Source organism: Nanorana parkeri, unplaced genomic scaffold (genome assembly GCF_000935625.1).
Source record: "Nanorana parkeri isolate BGI_ZX_2015 unplaced genomic scaffold, ASM93562v1 scaffold257, whole genome shotgun sequence".
Taxonomy (NCBI): Eukaryota; Metazoa; Chordata; class Amphibia; order Anura; family Dicroglossidae; genus Nanorana; species Nanorana parkeri.
Window position 1 is genome coordinate 1,369,428 of NW_017306525.1, and position 27,046 is coordinate 1,396,473.

At 40.7% G+C, this 27,046-nt stretch overlaps 1 protein-coding gene across 2 annotated transcripts in view; it reads left to right on the plus strand.

The window, feature by feature from the left end:
* Positions 1 to 26,309, plus strand: part of KDM5B (lysine demethylase 5B) — a 55,168-nt gene extending 28,859 nt beyond the window's left edge. The window contains exons 8-28 of one of the 2 annotated variants that reach the window (XM_018556907.1): positions 97 to 179; positions 301 to 459; positions 2,842 to 2,961; positions 6,230 to 6,388; positions 6,478 to 6,659; positions 6,731 to 6,893; positions 6,972 to 7,091; positions 11,213 to 11,407; positions 12,218 to 12,399; positions 12,972 to 13,093; positions 13,781 to 13,931; positions 15,863 to 15,977; positions 16,327 to 16,679; positions 16,797 to 16,935; positions 17,025 to 17,204; positions 17,964 to 18,125; positions 18,711 to 19,190; positions 19,334 to 19,445; positions 21,025 to 21,179; positions 21,709 to 21,963; positions 25,444 to 26,309. In XM_018556907.1, coding sequence (XP_018412409.1) covers positions 97 to 179; positions 301 to 459; positions 2,842 to 2,961; positions 6,230 to 6,388; positions 6,478 to 6,659; positions 6,731 to 6,893; positions 6,972 to 7,091; positions 11,213 to 11,407; positions 12,218 to 12,399; positions 12,972 to 13,093; positions 13,781 to 13,931; positions 15,863 to 15,977; positions 16,327 to 16,679; positions 16,797 to 16,935; positions 17,025 to 17,204; positions 17,964 to 18,125; positions 18,711 to 19,190; positions 19,334 to 19,445; positions 21,025 to 21,179; positions 21,709 to 21,963; positions 25,444 to 25,581 — 3,725 coding nt within the window. In that variant the 3' untranslated portion in view covers positions 25,582 to 26,309. Of the gene's footprint in view, positions 1 to 96; positions 180 to 300; positions 460 to 2,841; positions 2,962 to 6,229; positions 6,389 to 6,477; positions 6,660 to 6,730; positions 6,894 to 6,971; positions 7,092 to 11,212; positions 11,408 to 12,217; positions 12,400 to 12,971; positions 13,094 to 13,780; positions 13,932 to 15,862; positions 15,978 to 16,326; positions 16,680 to 16,796; positions 16,936 to 17,024; positions 17,205 to 17,963; positions 18,126 to 18,710; positions 19,191 to 19,333; positions 19,446 to 21,024; positions 21,222 to 21,699; positions 21,964 to 25,443 lie in introns of both variants that reach the window. The other variant, XM_018556906.1, reaches the window with a different exon arrangement.
* Positions 26,310 to 27,046: the final 737 nt, after the last annotated feature.

A 27,046-nucleotide genomic window follows, 5' to 3' on the forward strand; every position in this document is an offset into this window, starting at 1 on the left:
GTGTTTTTCACATATCCCTAGTAACTGTAGTATGTGCAGCTGTTGCATATGACTGTTAATATTTTTGTAAGTCATCAAATCGTCTTTTCTTGCTAGATGAAAATGTGCATGTGAAACGAGAGCCAGTGGAAATAGTTATAGAGAAGCCAAAATTAAAATCCAGAAAAGGCAGAAGCCCAGTAAGTATAGAAAACGCTTGTTTGATTGTATGCATATGTAACGTAATGATGTCGCGAATTTCTGTCCATAGCTTGCATTATTGCATATACTGAAAGTATATTTGTTCTGGATTTTTTTCAGGTGGATTTATATGTATGTTTTATATGTGGGAGTGGAAGTGATGAGGACCGTTTACTCCTATGTGATGGTTGTGATGACAGTTACCACACCTTTTGTCTTATTCCTCCACTTCATGATGTGCCCAAAGGTGACTGGAGATGCCCAAAATGTCTGGCACAGGTAAAAAATCTTTTGCTGCTCACCATTACAAACTAATATGTGGGTACTTAACATAACATAATGTAATTTCAACATAAATTAAACGTAATATAAAGTTATTTGAGCTTTTGAGAATTAGATTAATTTAAAGGGCATATAGGGAGTGTGATTGATTAATCCTGCATCTGCAAGTCTTCTACGTGCTTTTTCTTTTTTTTTTTTTTTCTTGCGGACAGGCAGATTCAGTTTCTTTGCTTCCATCCTAAAGCATAAAAAAATCATAGGCTCCCTGTCCCTAGTACTTCCTGTTGCAGTTTTCATGAGATCCAGGAGGAGGCATTGTACAGGTGCCAAAAAATGCCATTCGACTTTCCATATTATTGGAAGGGCCCATATACAGTAGGGATGCACAGATACCGATTTTCTGTATTAAGTACGAGTACAGATATTTTTCCCCAGTACTCCACGATACAGAGTATTGGTGCCGTGTGCCCTGATTAGCAGGAAGTCGGGTGGCGGATAATGACCTGTCGGCCGGCTTCCTGATTGCCTGTGAAGCCGGTGTTATAGCAAAAGAACGCGGGCTTCACTTGCTGAGGCTACCTGGCTTTCTGACCAATCAAAAAGCCGGCCAGCGAGTCGTGAGGTGCTGTCCAGCTTCCTGATTGGTTGTGTGGGGGGGGGAGGGGGGGGCTGGGCTAGGATATGTGGAGATTAGAAACTGTTTCGGGAGCTTTTAGCACAGCTGGGTAAGAGAAATGTTATCCTTTTCCTCTTGAAAGATTACCATTGTGTATTATTCTGTGGTATTGACAATTCTGACTGTTTTTTCCACTAAAGGCAATTCTAATTACAGATGGATTGTTTTAGCCCTAGTTTTAGACTAGTTAAAAAAAAACCGCTTAACTCCAACTGTCTTGCCTTAGGAGTTTGGAACTCTTCTCTGTACTTTTGTGGATCTTTTTTTCTCTACAATCAAGATGATTAGATTTGTTTATTAGCTTGAGCTGGTTTCTAAACAGCAGCTTTCCAGATCGACTTATCCTTGGAGGCCATGCCTAGAACCCGCTGGACTAAGGATTGTAAAGCCTACTCCGAATGGGACTTCGGACACTGAGCTCTGCCGATGAGATGCTTTCCAGACCTTAGTGTGCTGTTTTAATTGGTCTCAGGGTGCACTTCAGGTCCAGAGCTGTGGCACAGCCATTTGTGTGATCCAGTCTCTGAAGACTCGAGCTATGAGTTGGCATGAGAGAAGATAAATGGAGTGTACTTTGGCCGCTGGTGCCTATAGGGCTTTCCAGAACTTCATGCTCTAGGTTAGTTAAAGTGACACTAAACTCAGGGGTTGAACCTTCAAAATTTGTTCAAGTACCCTAACTGTTAACAAAAATGTGGCTTATTTGTGCATCACTACGCTGTAGATCATCTCTGAATTGTGTGCCTGTGCTCTTCTTTTTCTTCTTCCTGACATTTAGCCTGCGAGAAACATGATCCAACTGGTGATGCTTCTAAATCACTGTCCTGCTGCCACAGGTGACCTCAGCCCATATTCCCCTATTGACATTGGGTTCTGCATTTTAGAATCCGAGATCATTGTTGGGTCCTCTTTGTGGGAGTCTTCTGCAGCTCTGTTGGGCAAGGCTCTCACAACTTTGATATCTTGCTATAAGATTGGTTGCACACAGCCTTTTCCTTATTATGGCACCTCTTTACCTGCTTCAAGACTTTAGAGTACAAGGCTTGGGCCTTTTGTCTCTCACTTTGATTTTTTTTTTTCCTCTTGATTTGGAACATCGGGTTCATTCTCTGCCCTTCTTTGGTCTTGGTTGTTCTACTGTCTTGCAGTGAGCTTCTCCCTATCAAGCCTTGATTTGAGAGTTAGTTCCTCTGACATGTGACAGTCCTAAGATTTTATTGGTGGCTGTCGCTTCTTATTTGGACTGCTTCTTTGAGTGCCAACTTTAATGTAATACCTATGTTCTTTATTGAACGATATATAAAATAAAATGTTTGTACTTGGCATCAAATCTTTTTTGAAGTCCAGTGAGTGAGACCAGTCCTGCCTTTCTGTTTTTGTTTTTGTTTTTTTCTGGCTCTGTGTAATGCTTTCTCAAAAAACAGAGGCCAGCTGGGTAGAAAAGTGTTTTTAGGGGGGGCTGGCTTACACATGTTTCTTTTTGCTAGTGTCCTTGTAGGTGGTTTTATACACAGATGTAATAGAAATCCTTTGTCCCTGGATGGACTTTGAGAGATGTTATGGTCATTACAAAAATCTTATTTTCACATTTTTGTGCTGTACTGAATCTAGCTAAACCAGGAAGTCCAAGAAATCTCGCCTTCCTTGAATTTTATAGATTTAATGGTTTTAATTATGGATTTTTTTTTTCTCTTTCATTTCAGGAATGTAGTAAGCCACAAGAAGCATTTGGTTTTGAACAAGCTGCCCGAGATTATACACTACGTATGTTTGGAGAGATGGCTGATCATTTCAAATCTGACTATTTTAACATGCCTGTTCATGTAAGTTTTTTGTTTTTTTTCCCCCGTAAAATCTTGTGTGTCCTCATGAAGTCTATAGACTGCAAATATTTCCATGTTGGATCACTAGAAAGGTGACTTTTTTTACCTAAAATCAGAATTCACAAGATCACCATGATTATAAATCAAAATCAAACCACGTTTATTCGCCTGTTATTCGATCACCCACTAATAAATAAATAAAAAAAAAAATATATATATATATACAGTAGCTATAAATATAATTTTTTTAATTTTTTTTTGTGGCCTTTGTACTAAAGAGTAAGTTTCCCATACCTTGCTCCACAAGGCAGATCAGATACTCTTGTAAGCTTACCCTGATGAGCTGGGAGGGAGGATGGCCTTAATTTTAGTTTTCGCTTGATTTCCTCTCTATTGCAGGCTGCAATATGCGTTCTTTCTCCTCCTTAGCCAGAGGGCTTGTGTGCTCCCTTACCTGTTCATTCTAGAGCAACCTGGCATCTCTCTCCTGATTTGGTCAGGTGCAGGTTTTACTTGTGTGGTGTATCAATCACTATGAAATATTTCCTGGCCCAAGTGAGATTTATTTTGGCTCAGATCATGGTTTCTTCTGCCAGTGGCATGTGTAGGATGAGGAGGGTAAATTCAGTTACAATTTCTCTTTTGGGGCACACAGCTTTTTGGAGTACACCTAATAAAATAAGCTCTTTCATTATGTAATCTATTTATAGGAGCATGGAGTCCCTGCCCCTTAAAAGAAAACCATGTTTAGAAATATGGGCGCTGCCTTTGCTGACTTGATTTTTCTCTCGATGGACTGGGCGGGATTGTAACCATAGTAAACTTGGTTCTGTTGCAGCCCACTTTTGTGTGGCTTACAGAGTAGAATATATTTTAGAGCAATTTTATATTTAGAGAAGATATTTAAAGTTAACTGAATCTGTGGAAGATTGTGAGGTAGCTTAGTGCCATTAACCTCTTGCCGTCCGCCCGTAGTAAAAAACCGGACGGACGGCACTGCAGCATCTGCGGGTTGCCGTCTCCAGACAGGAATTAACCATACTGATCCTAGGGTGATGACATTGACTATCCCTGCTTTGTAAATAGGCACAGCTCTACGCAATGACAATGCCAAGGGACTTGGACAAGACATTTTCTGGCAGTTCTCTATTTCATAATTGTGTAATGATGCAAGAATCTACTAAGGCCTTGTGTAGAGGTCCTTATTAGTATATTTTTGCATCATGCACCAATGAAGAACATGTTCTCTTTATATTCTCAATTGGGCATTAGATATACTTTACTGTCAAAACTCTTCTTCCACAGATTGCTTTCTTTGCTTTTCAAGAAAAGTGGTCAAAATTATTTTTCTACCTAACTTTAGGAGATGACCCCAGACATCTATTCTCAAAGCATCAACTAAGAATTTTTTTCTAGCTTAAAACTGAACTTCAGACTATAGTTTGACTAACAAAATCACCAATTATTGGTGTGCAGCTGTGCATTTTATTAAAAGTAATTTTAATGTATTTTAAACCCATTGAGCATTAGTACCTGAATCAGTCTTTATATCCCCGGTATACTGTTATAATACAGCCCTCCCCCACAGCAGCACTCAGAGAGGGATGAGGAAGCATTAGGAGTCAGTTGGGCTTTGCTGCATTCGCATGTGCTGACGGGAAGAGGGAGCAGTACAAGCAAAGTTAATGAATTAATGGTAGAGACCTTTTATCCCCACACAGCAAGGTAATTCTGTGCAACAGTGACACACATCTTGATACAGATTTACTACAAATTGCAGCTTGTCTCAGAAATTCCTCCCTCAGCTAATGTAACAAAATGAAACCTACCTACAACCACTTCTAAATTATGTGTATGTTTGAAATGAAAATCTGTGTCATCTACATTGCTAAATTGTTGTATGTGTAAAATGTATTCGCTTTGCCCATTGGTGGCCCTCTGCTGCTCACATCTCCCGATAAAAATCTTTGTTTCTGCACAGGTTTGACTAGCTGCATCATAGTTTTAGGTTTCCATTCTCCAATGGTCTTGTTGAAACCAGCATTGTGGATTGTCAGTGGATTGTTTTAATAAGCCAGGGCCTGTTCAGACTCAGGTTATCCTTCAAGGGGCAGCTGACTTTAAAAAAAAAAAAAATGTTTTTCTCTGTTTTGGAAACTTCAAAGTAGAAGAATGAGCCTTCAGTGTATTATTGAGCCTGGGAGAGGATACTTTAATTAGAAAATATATAGGGCATAATGGTTGTTTCAGCAAAGTTTTTTTCTTTCTTACAAGACCCTTTTGTGGCAGTAATTCTTGATGATGGTGATTTTTTTTTTTTTTTTCTTTTTTTCACCAACCCAGACTTTATAATGTCATCCAGATTTCTTATACTCAAAGAGATTATGACCTTGACCTCTTTCTGTAATCATTCATCTAATAAAGTCTGGATGAAGAAACATGTATCTTTCAAGAACATGGAGAAAAATAGCAATTTTTGTCAGGTTTTAAAGAGGAAATGGTAGAACTCTATTCCTACGTAGACATTGTGGAGTCTTACAGTGCTATGTGCAAGTATCTTCCACCAGAACACGGTTTTAGAAGTTTCTTTTAGGGATAAAGTGCATTCTTTTTACTTTAGTGAGACATTTAAGAGACCTTTTTGTGTAGTCCAGCTTTCTCAGCTCCTTTACCCCAGAGGAACCCGTAAAATAAATTTCTTGGGGTCTCGTGGAACCCCTGCCAATAAAATAAAATCTAGAGGTCAATGGAAGAAGAACTCCTTAACATTGGTTTTTACTGTGAAAAATGTCCCGCTTATAAATGGTTAAAAAGATCATTGGTGTCTGGGGTTACTTGAGGGGCAGAAATGTAACATACTAGCTCCTGAGGAAGGGGGAAGCCCCCTTAAAACATGTCGGCTAATTGGTTGTCTCTGGGATCTGTTTGCCATTTTGTTGCTCGTCTCATTGTGAGTAGTTTTTATGGAAGATATTCTTATACTCTATAAAAGTTTTTTTGTTTTTGCCTTGACCTGATGAAACTTAGATAATGTCCTGTAATGTTGTAGGGCAGCAGTTATATTCCTTCACTGCATTTTGTCTATTCTATAATGGGAGAGTAGGACCAGGTTTCTTCTGGTTTTATTTAATCATAAAAGGTTGCTTCAAATGTTCTTAAGATAAAGGTGGTCTTGTCTGTCTGATTTGTTTTGGTGAGGGGAGTCATCCCTGTAGTGCTGTCTTGGAAGATTGCTAGATAACACTTTTTTTTTTTCTCATCACTTCAGATGGTACCCACAGAGTTGGTGGAAAAGGAATTTTGGCGACTAGTAAGCACCATAGAGGAGGATGTAACTGTTGAATATGGAGCCGATATTGCATCCAAGGAATTTGGAAGTGGATTTCCTGTGCGGAATGGCAAATTTCGCGTAAAGCCGGAAGATGAGGTAAAATAATTATTTTGTATGCTATTTTTAGTTCACTGAGAACTTAGTTGGTCACTAATCCTTTTTTTTTTTTTTTGCCCTCCTTTTAGGAGTACCTGGATTGTGGCTGGAATCTAAATAATATGCCAATCATGGACCCTTCTGTGCTAACCCATATAACAGCTGACATATGTGGAATGAAGTTGCCATGGCTTTACGTGGGCATGTGTTTTTCCTCCTTTTGTTGGCACATTGAAGACCACTGGAGTTATTCTATCAATTACCTGCACTGGTGAGATTTAGTTATGATGTGAAACATAAAGCCTGTTGTAAGCATTTTACCAACATAAGACAATTTTCCAGGGGTGAGCCAAAGACCTGGTATGGAGCTCCTGGATATGCTGCAGAGCAGCTGGAGGAAGTAATGAAGAAGCTAGCTCCAGAACTGTTTGTTGCTCAGCCTGACCTCCTCCATCAGTTGGTCACGATTATGAATCCCAATACATTGATGGCTCATGGTGTGCCGGTATGCATTTTAAAAAGTAATTTATTCAAGCTTTCTTTATGTGCATATTGTTGTTATACCTTCTGTGCTTCTCTACAGATATATCGGACTAATCAGTGTGCTGGAGAATTTGTTATAACTTTTCCGCGTGCGTATCACAGCGGCTTTAACCAGGGCTTCAACTTTGCAGAGGCTGTGAATTTCTGCACAGTGGACTGGGTAAGGAAAATATTTGTGCTGAGTAGGCATTAAAAGGAACATTGCCACAATTATGAAAGTTTTCATTCTGCCGATTAGGAAATGCAGGGTTAATGATTTAAAATGTGTATGAAATTATAAGGCTAGAATGTCTCCTGCTCAATTGCACCTGAACATATTGAGGGGAATTTATCAAAACTGGACCAGACAAAATCTGGAGCAGCTGTGCATGGCAACCAATCACTATCTCTTTCATTTTCAAACCTCAACTGAACAGGGAATCTGATTGGCCTTGGTATCTGCTCCAGATTTTGTCTGCTCCAGTTTTGATGAATTCCCCTCAGTGTTTTTTTTTCCAGCTCTGTTTTAAACAGTGGATTGAGAGCATTGTAAAGAATTCTGCAGGGATTGGGGAGATTAAAGCAAGCCTGTTGCTTTGCCCTGATTGGGCAAAGCACAGGTTTCCTGTAGTCCCAATCCCTGCTAATGCAGTCCTTCATGAACTTTTATTTTTGGCTGATGAGGGATAAAGGGAGTCTTAAAGCTTTTGGTTATATTGCTTATTTCAGGAAGATTCGACACTAGGTAACAAAAAACTGTAGTTCACACCTGGTAAAACCCCTCCTGCCTCCTTCATGCTTAAGTTCTTTGCTCGCGTCCTAGGGACGATTGACCTTTTTTTAAAAAAAATGTTTGTTTTGTTGCAGCTCTGCAGATTCAAGACTTAACCTCCTTCTTTATTTTAATTTTTTAACTTCAATAAGATTTTTCTCACTGTAGCTGAAAGGTCTTATCACTTTCTCGCAGCTATCTTGCGCACTAGTCCTCCTCCATTTCAAATTTTGGTTTTGCTCCAATTTCACCCTGCTGCATCAAACATCCCAGGGTAAGCCTGGAAGCAACACTGGGGCACTGTGCTCCATATGAGCGGTTCTGGTTAAGTCAACTGCAGAGTGTTGTTCAGGTCCAAAGTTATTAACATTACCTTTGTGCTTTCTCTGTTGCTGAAGCCTCACTTCTGTGAGTACGCTATTCAGGCTAGGCACTGGGAGCTTCCTCCTTTTTATTAGTTGCTGGGTGCCTAATTTGTAGTTTTTCCCACCGGTTTGCTGTAGAAGAGGCTAGTATGTGGGACTAAGCACTGTCAACATTCCACTGGGGGGGGGCCGCACACACTTTTAACTCCCTCTCCCGCTATACAACATTGAGGAACCATCTTCCCACTGCTGGTCCTGCTCCGAGAACCACGTACAACTTCGATCCCTGATCTGTTCCTACTGTCCGCCTGCAGTGACGTTTGGCCACTCAAGGCAGTTAGAGCCTCCAGTCTTGCGTGCTGTCTGCCAGCTGCACAGTTTCTGGCTCCATCGCCTACCTTTAGGCCTGTACATTACTTGATGCATTAGTGTCTAGAATCAGACTGTAGAGGGGACAATCCATCTGTACCTCATGTCTCAAATTCTCAACAGCGCCTGGACCTGGGAGAACGGTGTCTGCACCTGAAGATGGTCGGAGATGCCAAATGTGAATCTCCTGGCCTCCAGATTCAAAAACTTCACAGGTTTATATCCAGATGCAAGGATCTGCTGGCAGAAGCAGTATTTGCACTGGTGGCTCCATGGGATTGCTACACCTGATCTATCCCTTTCCTCCTCTAAAGCTTCAGGGTCAAGATGGAGGGCATTCCTGTGGTTTTCATAGGTCCTGGGTTGGCCCAGGAGAGCATAGCATTAGGACCTGGTAAGAATTCTGGGCACATCGTGGGTTCTGCCAGATGTCTCAGATCTGCTGTTTTGAAGCAACAATATACCACCATGCTTCTCAGTCACTTTCTTTAACGCCATGGCTGTGTAGGCTGAGCTTTTATTGAACAAGGGCATCTCTAAGAGTGTTACCCCTCTGATGCTCAAGGCTAGGAAGTCTACTTCCTGCAAGGTCTATCATTGGACATGGAAAGCGTACACTTGGCTTGGTATGAGTTCCAAGACTTCTACCCCACGCAGTTCTCCATGGGATGGTTGCTTTCATTTCTTTAGTTGGGTCTGGACCAACATTTGGCCCTTAGAACCATCAGGGGTGCCAAGGGCTCCTGCCTTTTTTTTTCCAGAGACTGTTGGCTTCCCACTCCCATGTAGCTCCTGGGGTCAAATTCCCTCTGCCTCCATGGCATTTGAATGTGCTTCAGAAGCATCTATTTAAACATATAGACTTTCCTCTTTCTTCATAGATGCACAAGATAATTTTCCTTTTTGCCATCACCACGGTTATCCTTTCAAGCAACCCTTTTTGGTCCTACATCGAGACAAAAAGTGGTCTCACCTGTATGTGGTTAGGACTGTTCAAGTGTATCCCTCTGCCATTTCTTTCACAAGACATCATTCCAGATGGGTCCAAGAAGGGTATCCTGGCTTCTCGTTCCTCTATTTCAAGGTGGCACAGGCAGATCATTGTTAAGGCTTATTGTGTCAAGGATTGGGTTCCCCCCTTTCCAGTCAAAGCTCAATTTGCCAGGGCTGTGACCGAGCCCTGGGCATTTCAGCATCAGGCCTCTGTATCCCAGGTTTGTAAGGCTGCCACTTGGTCTTCAGTTCACACATTTTAGTTTTACCAAGTGGGCATTTTGTCCTCTCCTCATGCCAGTTTCAGGCATCTCCCTGAGCTCCATGAAGTTCCCTGTTCCAGTTCTTGGGTCTGTTCGCTGTTTTGCTAGCTCCTGAATGGGACTTCTTATGGATGCCTTGCTGGTTTGACTTCCTGTGTCACTCGGTGGATGGGAAAAAAAATAGAATTTTTGTACTCACTGTTGAAACCTTTACTTGGAGTCAATTCAGGGACACAAATTCCACCCCTCTTGTGTTTATGTTCATGCTCTTGGTAGTGGTTTGCTACCAAATTGTGGCATGCTGGTCAGGGGGGGGAGGAGGGGGGCTCTTTGCTTTTTAATCCTCTAATATTATACTCCCCATACACATTTTTACCTACATCTCTCTAATTTTGCCCATCCTGCTTTTCCTCAACCATCATGATTTTGTTGTTGTTGTCCCAGTAATTGTCTCAAAAAGCTCTGCCCGCTGTCTATAAAGCAACACAGACATTACATGCACAGAAATAAAGTAAAGGCACCCTGTAAAAGAAAGATTAATATTTGTACCTTTTTGTAGTGGCCCGCATCCTAAAACTCCACTTAGTTGATGTTATTCAACCACTGCAGTTATCTGACATTTCGTGTATTGAATACCTGCTTCCTCACCACAAGCTGTGGTTCCTACTGCAGGACCCTATGTCCATTTACTGATGTAGGGGCTGGTGGGAGGAACCATGGCTCGAAAGGGGGAGTATTTGCACACCCGAACATGTTCAATGCCTTTGCAGACCAGGGATCATAAGTGCAGCAGAGTTTTAGAACACAAGCTGCTGGAAAAGTATGTATACATTTCCTTTTTATAGTGTTCCTTTCGTGTATTTATTGGCAGGGTCTGTTGCTTTTCTTCTCTCTCCCCACCACCTCCTGTATGCTATAGCCATTTTAAAATTACCATGTAATGAAGACATTATCAATAGTCTGAAACGATAAACCAGTGCTGTAATCTATCAGTCTAATAGGTGTTTTTTCTAGAAGTTGATCGATTTTCTGCAATATGTGCAATAAGTTGAGTCATTAAGCAGAGCTCAAAAGGTTAATCCGATGATGAAATAGTCACTGCAGTTCTAATTGCCTTCCATAAGCTCAGATGCAATCAATAGACACCTAGCAATAAGCAAACAATGTGTTTTTTATGTATTTGTAGAACCTATACCTGATCATGCGTCATAGTGAGTAAGAAGCTATGGCAAATTTTGAGGGGAACCTACTAGCACCTGTTTGTTTACAGCAATTGGCTACCTGTCTGTCTTATGCTCAAATCCCGCCACTTACTGTAAATTACAGCGATGTAATGGTTTCTATTCTTGGATTGCATTGGCCTTGGGCCCTCAATATAGACAACTAATAGAGTAGTGTTTTATTTATTTTTTCTCCCATAGAATGAGATGTGAGGAGTATTTTCATAATTATTTTTCTTCAGCAGGGTTGTTTAATTATATCACATTAACAAGCTACTTTTTATTTATTGGTGCACGCACCTTCTTGTTTGTAACTTCAGCTGCCTCTTGGTCGTCAGTGTGTGGAACATTATCGGCACCTTAACAGATACTGTGTCTTTTCACATGATGAGATGATATGCAAGATGGCTTCTAAAGCTGAAGTACTCGATGTTGTGCTTGCATCCTCTGTACAGAAGGATTTAGCCTATATGATTGAAGAGGAGAAGACCCTTCGTGAGTCTGTCCGTAAAATGGTGAGAACAGATATTGTCTTTCATTTTATAGTACTTTATTCAATGTGTAAATTTACGTTTCAGTTTATAGGTAAAATAAACCTATAGTCCAAAGTTTGCTTGTCGAACAGGAATGAATCGGTTTATTGTGACCAAGCAATAAGTAAAAATGGACTGTTGGCTTTCTAATTACATTTAGAAGTAGAAGAGCTCTTCCCAAATGTGACAGTACATAGGCACACTTTGTTCTTCTAGCATCATAGGAGCCGATCAAGTTTGATAAGACATGCCCCAACCACTCCTGCTGCTCGGTACTGGATTTTATTGATGGTGTTATCAATATGTGGGTTCTAGGAACAGTAAGAGCTATTCCAGGGTGAAATAACTGCAGAAGAGCAGCTGTAGAATACCTACTGGAAATGCTAATATTCTTCACAATCTTTAACAAATAAGCTTTCTCTAGTCTAGGTCTTTCACTTATAGGGCCTGTTCACACCATAATGTACTGAGCCATTACACATGCTTTTTTTTGTGCATCAAAGCACTCTGATAAGCAGCTCATTCAAATAAATGGGCTACAGTCCATGAAAAAAATAGTGCAGGCTGCATTTTTTGAGGCCCAGGTGTAAAAATGGCATCACAACACACAAATGCACTGCACATTTTACTGCATGTTAAAACAGCACGATGGTATAATTGGGCTCATTGTGTCAGACAGAACTTCAAGACTATGTGATATGATACTGGTGTATTAATTGACTGGCTGTAGAGAACTTCAAATCTACTGGCAGGTAAAGCAGTTCACATATGTTTTGATTTTTTTTCGTGCAGGGTGTTGTTAAATCTGAAAAGATTGATCTGGAGTTACTAGCAGATGATGAACGGCAGTGTGTGAAGTGTAAGACAACCTGCTTTACATCTGCAGTGTATTGTCCTTGCAGTCCTAGCAATCTTGTGTGTCTGCACCATATTGATGCTCTCTGCTCTTGTCCAACCCACAAGTATGTTTTAGGGTAAGTATCAGTATACCCTGTATAGCTTAGTGTGAAGGTTTTAGAAGATGCTGTATACTTCTTAGTAGAGTATCATTTTATAATTTGCACAAAGAAAGAGATCATTTTGTAAAGAGAACCAAATATTTGTGGATTTTGACTTTAAGCTGTAAAAGTGTTCATTGACTAGATTACAGATCTATTGAAATAGTGTTTGTGTAAGCAGATGTGTATTAGGATGCTCTGGCAGTACTAGAATGCAGTCAGTGGCTACTGGGGACACAATGCAGGAGGCATGGATCTGTTTGCACTTCTCATCTTATCGTTTTCAGTAGAATGAAGCATTGCCATGTCATAGAAGTCAGTCATTCTGTGCGCGGTGATTGAGTAGTTTATAGTAGTTTTGTTAATAAAAAATGACTTGGATTCCCACAGGCACCACTATATTTGGGGCAAGTAATATTTAAGGGTTAAATCTGCTATTCTAGTTAGCTGCATCTAACTCAATAGCAGAGGAGACAAATAGGGTTAGTTTACTGTGCAAAATATAAATGCTTTTGTAAGATTTTAAACAATTTTTGCCACCTTCCCAGGTATCGCTACAGCCTTGATGATTTGTATCCCATGATGAATGCTGTGAAGTTGCGAGCAGAATCCTATGATGCTTGGGCTTCTGAGGTTGTTGATGCTCTTAAATCAACAACCAATAAAAGAAGTAAGTTGAATTGTGATATCATGAAGCAGCTCCCTTTTATACTAATAGTTGCCCACTGACCTGTCATTCTAACACAAGGGGGCCTACAATAATGCAGATTCTGTCACAAACTGTTGGCGCAATATAAATCCTGAATAATAACCAGTAGATGCACCGTAACTGAAAATGACTTTTTTTTTCATTTCCAACCTTTTCAAAATGTGTACATTTTATTTATTTTTTATTTTTTTTACTTTACTGTTAGGGCCCTGTAGAAACATCAGGGGCGGGCACCGGTTTGTCCCCTCTGATCCCCGCTGCCTCTGCCGACACAGGCAGGGGAGAGCAGCAGGGATCAGAGGGGGAACAGACCGGCACCCAGCAGGGAGGAGAGAAGTTAGGGATGCATTTAATTTTTGGCCGTTTTGGTACTGCATCTTCATTGCATTTTGCCCATAGTACCGTTTTCTGCCCAAAATATTTTGGCGGCTGAAAGTTCGGTGCATCCCTAATAACCAGTATTACTGGAAGACACCATATGGCATATTTTATGAACTATATACTTAAAAGTTTTTTTGCTTTGGTTGGGAACCATTTTTTTAATGAAAGGCTAAAATAAATAAGACATTGACCACTTTTTGTGACCTAAAGAGCTTTGATTGGGATTCATTTGCCTTCATTTCATTTATTCTACTGATTTGTTTTCAGGTCTCCCTAGTCTGCGAGTGCTTGTGGAAGAATCTGAATCTAGGAAATTTCCTGATAATGACCTTTTGCGACACTTGCGTGCCGTGGTGCAAGATGCTGATAAGTGCGGAACTCTTGCACAGCTACTTCTGAATGGAAAACGCCATACCAGGTTAGAAAACTTCATGCTTTCAGCCTTTTGCCTCATTGTATACAGTTTTCTTAAGCAAATAATTTTTTGGTGAATCTGTTGCAAGGTTTCTACAAATAAGTTCATTATGAGTTAAATGCATTAGATGGTGAAGTTCAGGTGGTCTGCCTTGCACCGGATTGCTTAATAAATCTTACTGGCAGGTTTTATCCTTTTTCTTCTTGCTGTTGAGTCAGTGAGCTGGGGCTGGGAGTGTGCTGGCAGGATATCTGTAGTGGAACGTCTGATTTCTTGTTGCAAAATTTCTTGGAGATCTTGCCAGTAACAGCACTTCCTGTTGCCAGTTGACAACAATAAGGCTCTGCCACACAATTGGTAGCAGCGTTAGCAACCTGCCATGCAAGCTCCTTCAGTTGGACATTGGGCTACAGTTCGTCATCTGAAGGATGCCAAACATTCTAAAAATGAGGTTTCTAAAGCTTATTTATACAGTATTAGCCTTAACTCACAAAGTGGAATTTGTAGCCTTAACATACATTTTTTTAAAGCTGTTTTTCCTTTAATTTTTTTGTTATTTATTTTCATGTTCTTTTCTCCTCACATCATCTGGGGAGAAGTGGGAAAAATTAAACTCCAAGTGTCCACAGCTTCATCTTCAAAGTGGATCTTCCCCTTCCCCCTCTGGCATCCAGGACAGCAGTTTTCTCTTAATACAGGGATCTACTCTGGCGTTGGACCTAGCTTGCGTGTTGTGTGGACAAGGAGATATTAGAAATTTGTGTCCTCTCTTAAGGTGCCCATACACCTGCCGATTATCGTACGATCGCCTGAAAACCCGATGAGAATCGTACGATTTTCGGTGGGTTAGTGGCGTTCTCCCCTCGGCGGGGAGGGCATGCGATTATCGCAAGTACGATCTTCCTGTCCAAGATGGGCAGATTGTACGAATTTTTAATTACCTTACAACCATCGCACAACGAAAGTAGTGTGGTGGTTGTAAGGTGTATGGGACCGCAGTAAATATTAGGATGCAAAAAACGTCATAGATCCATGAAGGAAGAATGATCTTTTTGCACGTTTATAGTGAATAGGTGTTCCTGAATTGACCTAATTATATATCCCCTATAATATTCCCCCTTAGGAGACAATTGTACCTGGCAGCTACAGCCTTTCTTTTTTTTTTTTTTTTTAGACATCTGGTCTATTTCTTCTGATATTCATCACACACCTCCAGAGGAAGCCTAATTGTGTAAAAAGCATCAGCGTTCCTTTTTTTACTGTATGGTTAATGGATAGTTTAGTACATTTACAGTATTTCTTTAGGATACTCTGATTACATGGCAGTGGTGATAATAGGACACTTGTATATAGGGGCATACTTAAGATTATATCGCAAGTTTTTTTATTTACTTGTGCTGTAGCTAATACTTTTTAATGTGTTGATATATTTTTACAATGTGTTTTATTAAATATTTGTTTTATCTTTTTTTTTTTTTTTCGTGTGATCTCAATTGCACCTTGAAAGTCCTGTCTACTTGTGATGTTTTTGGTCTTTCATAAAATGTGAGATGTGGTGCTTCGATGTTTAACGCCTTATGCCTTCTTTTTTTTTCTCTATTTATAGTTTAAAAAATAATAAAGACCTCAGGTTTGGGAAGGTTGGGCACTTTTATTCATGGCTGTAGTGCTGCTTTAAGGACCTATATTGATGGGATTTTGTTCACTTTAGGCATGTTTTGCATTCCTTTAGAAGTCTATGGGAATGCAAAAACTGCTTGAAAGCTGTTCAACTACAGGTCAGAAAGTAGTCAAATGCTCTCATTAGTGAATTCTGAATTATCTTACAAGTGTCTCAGACTGATGCCGTCACCACAGGTCCTTTTTAGTTTTTTCTGCCACTGTTGTGTAACTAGTTGCTTGTCACTGACTAATATAGCATGTTCTTATTGCAGATTTCGGTCAGGAGGTGGGAAGTCTCAGAATCAGCTAACTATTGCTGAGCTCAGGTCTTTTGTGAAACAGCTGCATTCTCTCCCATGTTATGTCAACCAGACACCTCAGCTCAAGGTATTGATATATTTATACAAATAAGGGTATACTCATGCTTTAAACACTATAGCAGTTGACACTTCCCATGCTTGGTAAACACCATACCTAATTTGGTGTGTTACGTATTGGATTGTAATATATTTTTAGACTGACATTGCTAATTTCATGCGTGTACTCTGTTCCAATCTCCTAACTACCCTCCTTACCTGTACGCACGTTTTTGCTTTGCATATGGGCTTACTAGATTTATTGTCTGAGTTGTCTGATCAGAAAAAGTATGTCTTCCATTTTTCCCCCTCTCTCTCTTTGTATGCCCAGTCTTCTTTATAACATCTCCAGTGACATTCTTACTACACTTTTTCCTAAGGATCTCTTAAGCCGCGTGGAGGAATTCCAAACGCGCAGTCAGAAGCTTTTAGCAGCAGATATGCCCAGAGCAAGTGATTTGCAGCAGCTTCTTGATTCCAGCTTTGAGTTTGACTTGGAATTACCCTTAAAAAGTTTGCGAGAGCGCTTGGAACAGGCCCGCTGGTTGGAGGAACAACAGCAAGCCTGCCAGGATCCTGGGACATTAACACTGGATGTTATGAGGAGACTTATAGATTTGGGTGTGGGCCTTGCTCCTCATCCTACTGTGGAAAAAGCAATGGCTAAGCTTCAGGAGCTCCTAACTATGTCAGAACATTTGGATGACCGGTGCAAAAGTCTGCTCAAAGCAAGGTGAGGTGTCGGTTACATCAACTCGTGGTTTTATCAGCTTTTAAATTGCTTGAAAGTTAGGATCACCTAATAATGAGTCTTCCTTTGTGTAATCTCCAAATGTTTGGTTTTCTTTAGGCCCCGGCATATTCTTAGCGCTTTGACAACTGTCTTGCGGGAAGCAGAGAGTGTCCCTGTTTACCTTCCAAGTGTGGAGTCTTTAAGGGATGCTGTTGAGAGGGCCCGAGAATGGCTACAGAAGGTGGAGAACTTGCAGGTCAGTTTTACTCTTTAGATTACATTAATACATCATGACACAATATGTTAATCACTTAGAATCTTTTTTTTTTTTTTTTTTTGTTTAAGGCTGGGCCTAGAGTTCCTGTTTTGGACAGTTTGGCTGATCTTGTGAGTCAGGGCAGAGCAATTCCTGTCCATCTTGGACCTTTGCCAAGACTTGAAGCCCTTGTGGGTGAAGTCCATTCCTGGACAGAGTGTGCCACCAGCACATTTTTAACATCTAGCTCTCCTTACACTTTGTTAGAGGTAAGTTCCTAAAATAAAAAATTAGCGATCCAGGCCTTTTCTGTCTTATTTCATTTTCAGTCTAGTATTATGTCACATTGATACTACCAATATTCTACAATCTCATCATCTGGGGGTTGAGTGTGGTTACTTTGCTTATGTAGGCTTTAGTCAAGGTGGTGGTGGCTGCCATTGGGGGGGGGTAGGGGTTGTTGTTAGTACATAATTTGTTCTCGGTGCATTCACTCCTCACCCTGCAACAGACATGTTAGTATCTTGGGTGCGGAAAAAAACCCCAGAAAAATGCTGAACTTGTGTACATGAGCACCGACCAACATTTGATGAGACATAGCTTGATGAGCCTTTCCTCCCTCTGTTCTGAAATATACTATATGGTGATGTGTGCATTGCAGCAGTGATCTTCATTGTCTGTGCATTAACCATAGAAGTAAATGGGGCCAACCCCAGGAACATGTCGGCTAAAGCGTAAAGGGCATCAGGCTGTCTCTTTGGAAACACAGAGCTGTTTTCCATGACCCCTTTCAACCACAGATTGAGAACACAGGGAGAGTCTCATATGTGAGGGCAAGGTTGAGGTTGGTGATGGTACTATGTTCATCTTTTTCTCCCGCTACGGTGCAAAGGTTACTACCATTTTACTTTACACCAAGCTTAAGCTATATCAGCACATGTGCTAACTATTATTACATTCCACCTTCTCATTCCAAGAAGTTTCCAGCTTCAGTATAATTTATTTTTTCTTCTCAAACACCTTTTCAGGTTCTCTGTCCTCGGTGTGATGTTGGCTCTCCTGGTCTGAAAAGAAAAATGAGAAGGATAAAGGAGCAGACCGCTTCAGGGGGGAAGAAAAAATACCCAAAGCCAGATGGCCTGCTGGAGCTTGAGAAAGCACTGAATGAAAGCAAAGACACTGCTACTGCTGTAAGTGACATGTTTTGCCTTGTCTTGCAAAATATAGTCTCATTTTTGGTCACTTGACAAAACCAGTCAGTGGTAACTTAGTTGAATGCTTTTGCTGCTGTCGCTGACGGTGTGCACCCCCCCCCTTTTCTCCCCTGCCATCATTTTAGGACTATCATTTATAGGTATATCTTAATTGATAATCTGTTAAGGTTTTGAATGTGCTTCATATGGAAAAATTTGGGTATCGTAGTTGCCATTTCCAGGCTGCACACAATTCTAAATCTTGACATCTTTGGTATCTACTTACTTGACGTTGTCTTGTTTTACAGAATATTTGTAGTATTTTATTTTTGTGTGTGCTTTAATATGGGTTGCAGTGCAGAGATATATATATATATATATAATTTTTTTTTTTCTGAAATTGTAGATATGCTAAACATTTGCGGTAATATTGTGCAACATAAATTACCATTTTAATTTATGGGTTCTCTGCTTATAGAAGTTATATAATGTTTTGTGGTTACAAGTCAGTGACAAGGCCAAGGATTTGATCCTAAGGGTGTTTTTTGCTCTCATTTCCTTTTTAATTGTATGTCCTAACAGATGGCAACTCTGGGTCAAGCACGACTGCGTGAAATGGAGTCTTTACATACTGTACGCATCTCTAATGAGAACAGAATCTTGTCAAGGGAAGAGCAGAATGACTGGAAAGTGTGCATATGTCAAGGAGCTCCAATGGCTCCAATGATCCAATGTGAGTTGTGCCGAGCCTGCTTCCACTCTAGCTGCATTACTGCCCCAAAGCATGGATCCCAAGTCTGGCTGTGTCCACAATGTCACCGCTCAAAGAAACCACCTCTGGAAAAGATTCTCCCTCTATTGGCATCACTACAGCGTTTACGTGTTAGACTACCAGAGGGGGATGCTCTCCGCTATCTTATTGAGAGGACAGTGAACTGGCAGCATCGGGCACAACATATGTTGTCTTCGGTAGAAATAAAACTGGCACAGGAAAGAATCGGCTCAAGTCAGTTCTACAACAGATGGCAATCCACTGCTGGGCAGCTGACAGAGACTTCTAATGTAAGAGTCTAAGATGCTGTTACTTTGTCTTTAAAATGAATTTCAGATTTTTTAACCATCTATTGCATGTAGATAGGTTCAGAAATAGACTGTAGTTGTTTCCAGCAAGTGTATATATTTAATGTAAGTTAACTGTTCTTCAGGTATCACAGAGTGTTGGGGCCACATCTTTCTCTTTGCCCCATGAGTGGGACAACAGGACGGCATACATCACCTCTCCATTTTCTCCTGGGCGTAATTGTATTCCTCTAAACAGTAAGTTTCTCAAGTTTCCTTCTGACAGGTTAGCCTCTCACCAATATATTTGCATAGTCCTTCTGCACACATAATTAAATAAAAGGTTCTGAGAAGGAACCAAAGAACATGAATTATAATATTAACCCATTTTCTGGTTATTGTAAATGCACACTCTACCTCTGTAAAAAAGTTTCACACCTTACCTCCTTGTTTGTGGGGGAAAGGGTGCATTCTATCCATTTTTTTTACTGTGGCGTTCTGTAAAATAGGGCTGGTCATGATGAAGATCATGTCCAGCCCCCCCAATATAGTGGCTGCCTGATGTAATTAAGGTAGTCAAACACTGCCTCTTACCAATAGTATTAATGCATATGGTGGCATGCTACATGCTCTTTACTCAAATGCCGCAACATGCACAGTTTAGTTAGGCTTTTTATATCGGGTAGAGAATTGGACTATCTCTGTGCTGTTTTTCAAGGAGCATGCTTTATAACTAGCTTGGCTTTGCAGAAGCAAATCATAGCAGAGAAAAGGTAGAGCATTCCCCCAAGCATTAACATAAGATGCTCTTTCTACAATATCAGAATGATTTTGAAACATTTTAACATAACTTTCGCTAAGAAGCTTTGGGTGTATTCCACTATATGGTACTTTATATTCTTTACCATATGAATTCATGTACTTATTTTTGCCAGTTGCGCACGCACACACTAGTATATCACACCTCTATTTTCTCCCGGTTTTAGTTTTGTCTATCTAAACATTAGGTTGTACAAGGGCTGAGTACCACCTTGAACAGTGTTAAACCCTGTACAACTTCAGCCTGTTATCAAAGGTGGTCAAATGAACTGATGCAGGCATTTTCAGTTACCAAAAGGTAACTGCACTTTTAGTAGTAATATTGGTTAGGACTCTGTTTTTGACCTGATAAGTTTTATTGAACCAGTTAAGCTCCAAAACAATCTTTTTATTTATAACTATGGGTCTCTTAATTCCGCACTAACTTTATAATCAAATTGTAAAGAGATTTTGACAGCTGCACTGCTATACACTTTCAGATCTTGGAATTCCAGCTTTGACAGTGGGTCTCAGCAGCTACACCCACAGGCATGTGCCTGGCAGGGTTGGCAATCTAGCGTTTCCCTGGGTTTTTGGGTTTAGTGGTCTCTTGATAGGAAACACCAAAATATTCTCCCCTCATTTAAGGAAGATTTTGTTTAAAGAAAAGCAGAGAAATACAATGTAACTGTGCAATGGGTGAAAGCATTCTAAAATGTAGAATGGGGATAATGGGTTCTCTTTAGAGATTAGGAAGCTGTTAAGGGACTCTGACAGTGGCCGGAGGCCGCTCTCAAGATACAATGAAGGCAGCGGGAGATTCCTCGATCAATGCTAGTGTTGATAGAAGAATCTGTTCTATTATTTTCATTCAACCTGCGGGATGAAGGAAAAAAAAAAATAGAACAGTGGATGGCCACCATTTGTGTCTGTTTAAACTTAATTTTAAAGCATGCAAGCCAGAGGTTACAAAAATCCTGCCATTAATGTGGAAGAATAGTGACCAAGTACTCTCATAAATACTTTATCCTTCTCTTAGGTCTGAATGGTGAACTAGATGAGTTGCTGATGGAAGCTCAGCTTTTACAAGTCTCACTTCCTGAAGTACAAGAATTGTATCAAGCGCTTATGACCCAGCCAAGCACAACAGACCCAGAGAGCAACTTAACTCTCTCCGGGAAAGACCGGGGGCCCATTAAACAGCAGGGAACAGAATGGAACGTGTCACGTTCTGAGGTAACAAGAAATAGATTTTGACTATTGACTTGGCAATTAAATTATTTTGAATCTGGAAGTTATCAAAGAATTGTGGCTGGTTCCTTATTTCTCGAAGCCATTGAAATACCAGAAAAAATAGAGAGATTTGTAGATGATGAATTTAAAACACACTTGTAACACGCAGTGTATCTCTCTCTACTTGCATTTATCTCCCTGTGCTGAAGGCAAAGCCAGATACAGACCTGGTCTTCAGATCAGATAATTGCTGGTCTATTAGGCACAAGCTTTTCTGAGAATAGAAATGTTGTTTTTATTAGTGGCTGTACTTTTCAGGGCATTGTGAACTAATTATTTGGGTTTGTATTTCCCTTACCTTTTAGATGCTGCTAGATGGCAATGATTTGCCCTGAACAAACCACATTTACAGTGCATGTTTTTCTTGGTTGGAATGTGCTTAAAGGTATAACACAACTAAAGATTGTTTGTCTATTCTTAGGCTGTGTACTGCATGACAAAGAAGGAGAGGTCGGACAGCACAGAGAAAAGGTTGAAGAGGCGTCATGAGGCTACAGAGAGGAGGATGAGGAAGACACCAGCTCCTAGGAAAAAGAGGGTGAAAACTCTGCAGTCCAAAGGCTTATGTAGTAGAGAGCAACGTCTTGATAGAGACAGTGACTCGCAATGTTCTTTCACATCTGAATCGGAGGATGAAAATGCAATTTGTCCGGCAGATCATTGCATAGAACCTGAAGGAGATGAGGTATGGATCTGGATTTATTTCTTCCACCTAATTATACTGTGAATAAAACAGGGAGTGTCTTAGGGTGGCTATGCTTGTTCACTTCATCTTCATCTCCAATACATGGGTAGATTAACAGTTTACAGAAGGAAGATAACATTGTTTGAGCATTCAGTGCAGCTCACAGGAAGTGACAATGACACTGTTTCTGGCAAGATCAACAGGTATTTTCTGTACTTGCTAAAAAAAAATTCTTAGTGTGAAAAATGCAAATAATACAGCCCCCACATCAAAGGAATAGTTAGAACATTTTTTTCCTGGGTTTAGATATCCTTTAAAGGGTAATTCTACTTTCCCAGACGAATTAAAAGAAGCGCTTCTCATTGGTCAATGTAGTCAGGGGACCGCGCTGATCAATAAGTGCTTGCCATTTGTGAGTGGAATGTAAAATACAGAGCGCAGGGCTGAACTGCTATGTGTAGTATACCTTGGAGGGTATGGAGCATTCGTTGACAGGTAAGAGCAGCAGAGGGGGCAGATTGTTGAGGGTTAGTCCATTTTCCCAAATTCACCTTTGAAAGTGGAATTACCCTTTAAAAAATAAAGAAAACATCCACTAGAACCATAATAGGCATAGTCTTCCTTAAAAAAAACGCCTACACATTATTTAAAGAAAAAAAGTGCATGTATTAATGTAATTTTTTTTTTTTTGCATTTTGAGACTGCAAAGGATTTCAACCACGATCAGTGGATCGCAGTTGAAGCACACTGGCCTCTGCAGACTAGTCCCCCAGTTTAAGGCCAATACCAAGGTAGAAACCTTCCTTTTGGGACTAGAAGTTTCGTGGACTACAAGTGTGGTGTTATCACCACACTTGTGCTCCATGGTGATCTACAAGGCTCCCTGCGATGGTGGCAGATAGGACTTATGCTCTTTACATTCACAGATCATGTGAAGGGATCAGTGAATTAATAATGCAGCTATGTGGTTGAGTTCAAATAAATACAGAATCGTTCAAAGGGATTAACCTTGAGATTTAGGTTAGTGGAGGGGTGGTTTAAGGGTGCTGGTGGCTGGGGGACCATGCTTAATGTTATTCCTTAAATATGGGAACATGGTCCAATAGTGGAGTATGCTTTTAAGTTGTCGTTGTACATGGCAATTTTCTGTTAATTTCACTTTACATTGACTGGGAATTCCACATACAACCATAAGTAATTGCCAGAAATTAAGCAACCTATCACCATTAGTTTCACTCAATACAGAAAAAAAAAAAATTGTTTAAGTCTTTAGGTTCTTCTCCCTCTCTGCCATCCGGACATAAAATGATGAGTAACAGCAGCATTCATGATAGACTGATGGGGGTGGATGGCCTGTGTAGAGGTAAGCCAATGAATAGGGAGTTGCAATAGCCAAGACGAGAGATAAGTGAGTGAATGAGTAGTTTTGTGGTTAGATTGGTGAGGAAGGGGGGTATTTTGGAGATGTTACGAAGGTGACAGGATTTGGATAATGATTGAATGAGGGGCAGAAATGTGAGGTCTGAGTCCAGAATGACACCTAAAACCTTTGCATGGGAGAGGGCTGGATAGTTGTGTCAACAATCTCAAAGGAAAAGTTGGGGAAGGGTGCACGGGCAGGAGGAAATATCATGAGCTCAGTTTTTGAAAGGTTGAGTTATAAGAAGTGTTGCGACATCCAGACTGATATGTCAGATAGTAGATTAGTGACACGCAAGGACACTGAGGGGGTGAGTTGTGGAGTAGAAATATATATATTTGAGTGTCATCGGCATAGAGATGGCATTGGAAGCAATGTGAGGTTATCAGCTGACCAAGGGAGGAGGTGTAGAATAGAGAAGAGAAGGGGTCCAAAGACAGAGCCTTGGGGGACTCCTACAGAAACATGAGGGGAGGAGTTAGTTGTAAGTGACACTAAAGGAGCGCTTGGGTAGGAGGAGAACCATGAGAGAACAGAGTCTTGTAGGCCAAGCAAGCAGACTTTTTTTGAGGAGCAGCGGGATGTCAGCAGTGTCAGAAGCAGCAGAAAGGTCTAATAGCAAGAGTAAGGAGTAGTGGTTATTGTTTTTAGCAGTTGGTAAGTCATTAGTGAGTTTTTTGAGGACGGTTTCAGTGGAGTGTTAGGGGGCGAAAGCCGGACTCCAATGGGTCGAGAAGGTTATCAGTGAGGTGGCAGCTCAGGCGGTTGTAGATTAGGGCTTTCAAGGAGTTTGGAGGTGAATGGGAGTAAGTAGGTTGGTCTGAGATTAAGGTTGGTAGGGTCCAGTGAGGGTTTTTTTGGGGGGGGTATTCGGGGTGTACAGCACATGTTTTAGACGGGAGGGAAAGATTGAAAATGTGAGTAAGAGTGTAGGATAGAGCAAGAGGGTGACCGAAGTAGTGGTGAAGGAACAGGGTCCAGGGGGCAAGTGGTGAGGTGGGTGTCAGAGAAAAACTTTGTAACCTCCTCTGTGGTGATTGGGTCAAAACAGGAAAGTAAGTGTGATGGTGGGTCTGGTACATTAATAGGGGAAGGTGACTGGACAGTGGAGATCTCATCCCAAATTGCATCTATTTTGTTTTTGAAATGAATGGCAATGTCCTGGGTGGTGAGTTAGTGGGTGGTGGCGGACATAGTTAAAAGTAGAAAATAGTTGACCAGGTCTGGATGAGTGTGTTAAGAAGAGTGACAAAATAAGTCTGGCGGCATGGAGGGTGGAATTACACATGGTGAAGTCTTGCAGATACCTAGTTTTCCGCCACAGTCGCTCAAGAGCTCGGTTATGTCTTTTAAGATTTCTGTTTACCATGGTTGTAGTGGATGCGGCCTAAGTCTGCATGTAGTTAGGGGAGCCGAGGTGTCTAGTGAGGATGAGAGCGAGCTGTTGTAGACAGAAGTAGTCAGGGCAGGACAGGGGTGAGATTTTGTCAGAGGTAGGCAGTAGCAAAGTAGAGAAGAGAAGGGTTGTTGTGGCGAAGGTTTCTCTGGGTGACAGTGTGCTGTTTAGGGAGATTCAGGGTTGGGGACAGGGTTAGGGTGAAACTGACAAGGTTTGGTCTGAGAGAGGGGAAAAGAGGTGTTGAAGAGGTTGCAAGGCATGCATAGGTGAGAGAACACAATCTATTATGTTGCCATTGGACTGAGTGGGAGCATGTGCCCATTGTTGAAAAGAAGAGGTTAGGTTGAGATGTTGAGTGGAAGCCGGGGGTGGTAATGTTGGTAGCAATGTTGGTCAGCAAGAATGATAGTGGGTATTTTTGAGGAGAGAAAGTGGGGCAGTCAGGCAGAGAAGTCATCAAGAAACCGAGATACCAGTCAAGGGGGCCGTTCTATTACAGTAATCCTCAGAGAAATTGCGCCTGTACAAATCGCATAAACAGTGGGCATGTATTAGTAATGTTTGATAATAACAAAAGGAGCATTTCCTATATTACAGGACCTGCACCGTGAATGTATTTAAGTACTGCATAACACAACGGCATTCCTATTTATTTTTGTAGGTTGACTGGGTGCAATGTGATGGAAGCTGTAATCGCTGGTTTCATCAAGTTTGTGTTGGTCTTTCTGCTGAAACTGCTGAGAAGGAGGATTACATGTGTGCTCACTGCATTGACGAGATTGCCGCTGCACACAAATAAAGTTCTCCCCTCAGAGTTGACTGTACTGCTCCCAGGACTTAAGGATTTTTTTTTCTCTAGACACACGCCCGGTTTCCTTTTCAAATCCGGCCCATAATGGTGCTTTTCAGACCCTGAAAAACAATTTCTCACTCCTCCAAGAAAATTGGGACTTAATGGAAATACAAATCGTTTTGTATATTTTACTTAACTTTACAACTGTTACACGTTTCAGATGTGCTGGTTCTCCAGCGAAATGAGTTGTTTTAGATTGTTTTGCTGTTCAAAGATGAACTTTCATACCTCGCTGTATGGATCCTTGGTCAGTGCAGTACATTAGGAGGAGGCTGAATGAAATTTTAACTTGTGGTAAGGTACCAAGACTTTGAGGTTTCATTTCCATTTAAAAGACAAAAACAGAAACTAGGTGCTGTTTATGTAGGACATTTTTCCTGAGCAATAACTTTTTTTTTCCCCCCTCCCTGTCATTAATTCCAAAATCTGAAATTGAGATACTGAACCAGTTGCTCCGATTTGAGGCCACTGCAATGAAGTGGGTCTTTGTACAGAATGTTGGGTTAGTAGGTGCTTAGGGCAGCCAGCGTGTTAGACATAGCAAACTGAGCTCTGAAAGTTTCCTTAAAATCCCGTTAATTATTATTATTTCTTGTTTGTTTTGGCTTTTCTTGTAGCTTGTATCAAATTTTGCAGTTTATATTGTGGAATAAAAATCCTTGGTTACAACAAAATATGTTTTTGCATATTAAAAGGCAATAGCTGATTATTTAAAGTGATGGTAAGCTAAACTTTCAACTGGACATCTTTCACTGGTAATAGGAACTAAATGATAACTTCTCTACAGCACCATCTGCAGGTGAAAACTGGTGTAGCTACTCGGCTTTATGCACAGCACTCTTAGGAGTTCTATGAGCTCTCATCATTTAGACATATTCTGCTCAGAAAATGTAAATATTAATGTCATAAGAGCCCCACTATGGAGGGACTTGTTCTCAGTCATTTAATTTAAAAGAGCAATATACACACTGCTAACCCTATGGCTTAAATACCTTTTAACACAGACATAAGAAATGTATGCAGATCAGGAAAGTCAGAAGTGCTTGTTGGCAATCTTGTTTTTCATTCAGGTCAGTTGCAACAAGAAAGGAAATTTACAGTGGCATCTGTTTTTGATGTACCTTTTTAAATGGCACGATTTCCTTCAAAGTGAATACTCCCCCAAAACTGAGTCTATATATGGAAAAGAACAAAACACACAAAGTAACAATGTAAACAAAAGTCTATGCCCTATAATAAAAAGTATATATAAGTAGGAATTCCTTATACACTAGTGCACATGAGTAAGGCTTGGTTCACACCTAGGCGTTGCGGGAACGCATGTCACGTAAAATACCACACAAGCTTTTTTGCCACGCGTATATAAACCCCTTGAGAACAATGAGGACACGTGACATGCTGGTGTCAATTG